The sequence below is a fragment of the Buceros rhinoceros genome, unplaced genomic scaffold (assembly GCF_000710305.1).
Source record: "Buceros rhinoceros silvestris isolate BGI_N320 unplaced genomic scaffold, ASM71030v1 scaffold39997, whole genome shotgun sequence".
Classification (NCBI taxonomy): Eukaryota; Metazoa; Chordata; class Aves; order Bucerotiformes; family Bucerotidae; genus Buceros; species Buceros rhinoceros.
In genome coordinates, this window is record NW_010424623.1 from 1 (window position 1) to 2,935 (window position 2,935).

Below are 2,935 nucleotides of genomic sequence, written 5' to 3' on the forward strand. Positions count from 1 at the left end.
AACATTATTTTAAATATATATGTTAAAAATACATCTTGCAGCAGTGGGAGTGGCCTCTGAGGATGGGAAAAGACCCTCTTGCTACATGAGGAGGCACAGAGATGTAGTTCAGCATTCCTTCACGTCTATATCAAATCCAAATGTGTTTGTTTTATTTGTTTGATTGTTTAGAAAGTTCACAAGCGTTTACAGAATCATAACTTGGCTCTTGAGTGATCTCAGCTTTTAGCTGTGCTCCTTACAGGTAGGTACAATTACAAGATGCACTAACATTTGCGTTTTAGTATTTGTCCAGCTGCATTTAGTGCTACTTTCTTCTTCCACATTTCTGCCTTCTAAAATGACCTCTGAAATAATTAGAAACCCAAATGAATTTTTGATACCATTGAAATTGTAAAACGATAAAAATACCTGACTGATATAGAGAATTACTCTGCAAGTTACACAAGCCAGTTACAAGGGAAAAGCTAAAAGAACAATGTTACATATTTCTAATTCTTTAAAATTACTCGATCAGTTTTAGATTACTCACTCAACTGAGACAACTACAGCGTTGAGAGATTCAGCCATGATTCTGCAGAGGTTGTTATAAAGGCTTGTTCCTGGAACGAAAGGACATGGTATTAGGGACAAACGAGTCCACTTAGGTCAATAGTCGCAAAGTGGTACTTAAGCCTTCTCAGAAAATAGAAAGACATGATGCAAATACCAGCAAATTAAATGAGATCAGCTTGCAATAAAGTGCCAAATACATACTGCAGCGGAAGGAATGTAATTCACGCCTTGAGAAATCCTGCAGTCTAATATTCTCTTTCTCATCTGTTTCTTAGTGACTTGGGGCATGTCATTTCATCCACCTATCACGATTCTCTTGGTTGGGCAAAATTTAAGATAGCCAGTGGCTTGGGGGCATTAGCATCCAGAGACAAGTTATCACTGTGTGAGTCACTTCTTGTTTTTCATTTTATTCTAGCTTGCATTGCTTTGATTCAAATGAGTTGCCCTATTAACGTCAACTGAACTACTCATTTAAGGGAGGATTAATCACAGCTCTTCTATTTATCAGTGGGGTGATTTTCTTTCATTTTATTCCTTTCCAGTTACTTAATCGTTGGTTCTCGGTACTATAAAATATACTAAGATACTAAGTGTTTTCTAAAGTATCTAGTCTAGAATTTAATATTTAGCTGTAGCATTTGTTTCATTAACTTCTGCATCCTGGACTTGAGGACAGAGCTGAGTTACAGTCATCCAAACAAAGCGTGGTTAATTTAATACAAACTTTTTGCACAACAAGAGTCTTATGCAAACTGTTACAGAACAAATGAGGAGGACAGAGCGCTAACAAACATCCCTTAGGCAGGCCTAAGGAAACCCATCCCAAAGGCCAATTCTTCTGCAGAAAGAGCAAGATTTTTAACTGCTACAAAACTGGACAAAGAGACTGGGATTGACAAAGGTATGTGAAGGACAGATTTTAAAGTTATTTAGGAACCTAAATCTCACTTCAATCATGATCTGATGCATTCATAGTCCAAATGCGATCAATACAGTCATTGGTTTGGCACTTTGTTTTCATTTCAGAAAACCAAATTAATGTTCTTTTTCTGCATCAAGGCTGTACAGACTTCACGATATCACAGGAGCAATGGGAAAGGAAAAGGGGGAAGATTCCTATCAGATCTGGATCTTGGAGAAGCCATGAGAACTGCACGCACTTTCTCCTCCCAAGGCTTGTCTCCTCCTGTATGATGTGGAAGGATCAGTGCTTAGCTTGTCATCATCTATAGATGTACTTTACTTTCTCTGATCACGTTTGTGGCTTCCAAGTTAACTGCAGGAAATAATAGCATGAATTTTCAAGGTAATTTCTGCTAGTGGTGGCAAAGGTCCCCTAGGGGAGGGGGCCAGACCACAGGATGGGAACCCATCACTGCCCGTTTCCTTTATCACACTGCCCATTTTCTGTGAACAGCAGCACCTATTCCAAGTACATGTTATTTAAGAGCCAAGCAATGCTGTTACATGCAGTGCTCTTCAGCTCATTCTGCTAATTATTGTTTGAAAATGGGGCAAAATCCTTACACATAGTCACTGGATCCTGGTCACCAAGGCTCAACTTTTACACAAGACCACAGAAAGCGGGGCACTGGCCCCAACAGCCCATCCAGGCATCCCAGGAATTTTAAACAATAAGCTATTTTGTCCTCTCAGGGTGTAACGAAATTAACCTTTTGGTTCTTTTTCAGCTCATATGCAGATAAGATACGTATTTTTGCTGTGTGTTCATCATATTTTGCCCCTCCCTCCTTAGAGCTAATCTACCGAAGTGGAGACAGCTACTACTGAATTCACGTATGTCTTAGCAAAATTGTCATCCCTGGCAGGAAAAACCAGCTTTTGGCTTCTCCTGCTAGGAGAAAACCAGACCAGAATCCTCTTTAATTACCAGCAGACACATACTTGCACTCGCCAAGGCCCAGCCCCCTCCGTGGATGTAAATAACACTGCGCTTGAGCCTTTCATCTCCCTTCGCAGAAGGTTCAAACACTCTGACTTCCACACCATCAAAAACAACATCTGTGATGTTAACGTTGTTGTCGGAGTCATACTTCAGCTTGTCAAAGGTATAAATCAAGTAATTCAGAACTGTCACGTGATGGCTGAGTCTCAGATAGTGAATCAGGTGACACTAGGGAAAAAAGGAAGAAAAAAGATTTCTGTTACGTCAGAGCATGTCATACAATACTGCAATGATGTTTAATGCAACTGCCTTCAAAGGGCAGGTCCTATATGAAAACGAATATGGATAATTAGAATATTCACTGGAAAATGAATGATTATCAAAGCCCTTTAAAGCTGTATTAAATCAAAACCCTCTCCATAAAATATTCTCCACTGTCAAAACAGATCAAACCACAAGCACTTCGTGGAT

The 2,935-nt window shown here is 39.6% G+C and overlaps 1 protein-coding gene across 1 annotated transcript; it reads right to left on the minus strand.

Moving 5' to 3' along the window:
- Positions 1-528: 528 nt before the first annotated feature.
- LOC104497588 (neutral cholesterol ester hydrolase 1-like) lies at positions 529-2,692 on the minus strand (the record flags this gene model as incomplete). The annotated part of the gene is made up of 2 exons (XM_010140856.1): positions 529-602; positions 2,464-2,692. Coding segments are annotated over 2 exons (303 nt in total), but the record flags the coding sequence as incomplete, so codon positions are not given.
- Positions 2,693-2,935: the final 243 nt, after the last annotated feature.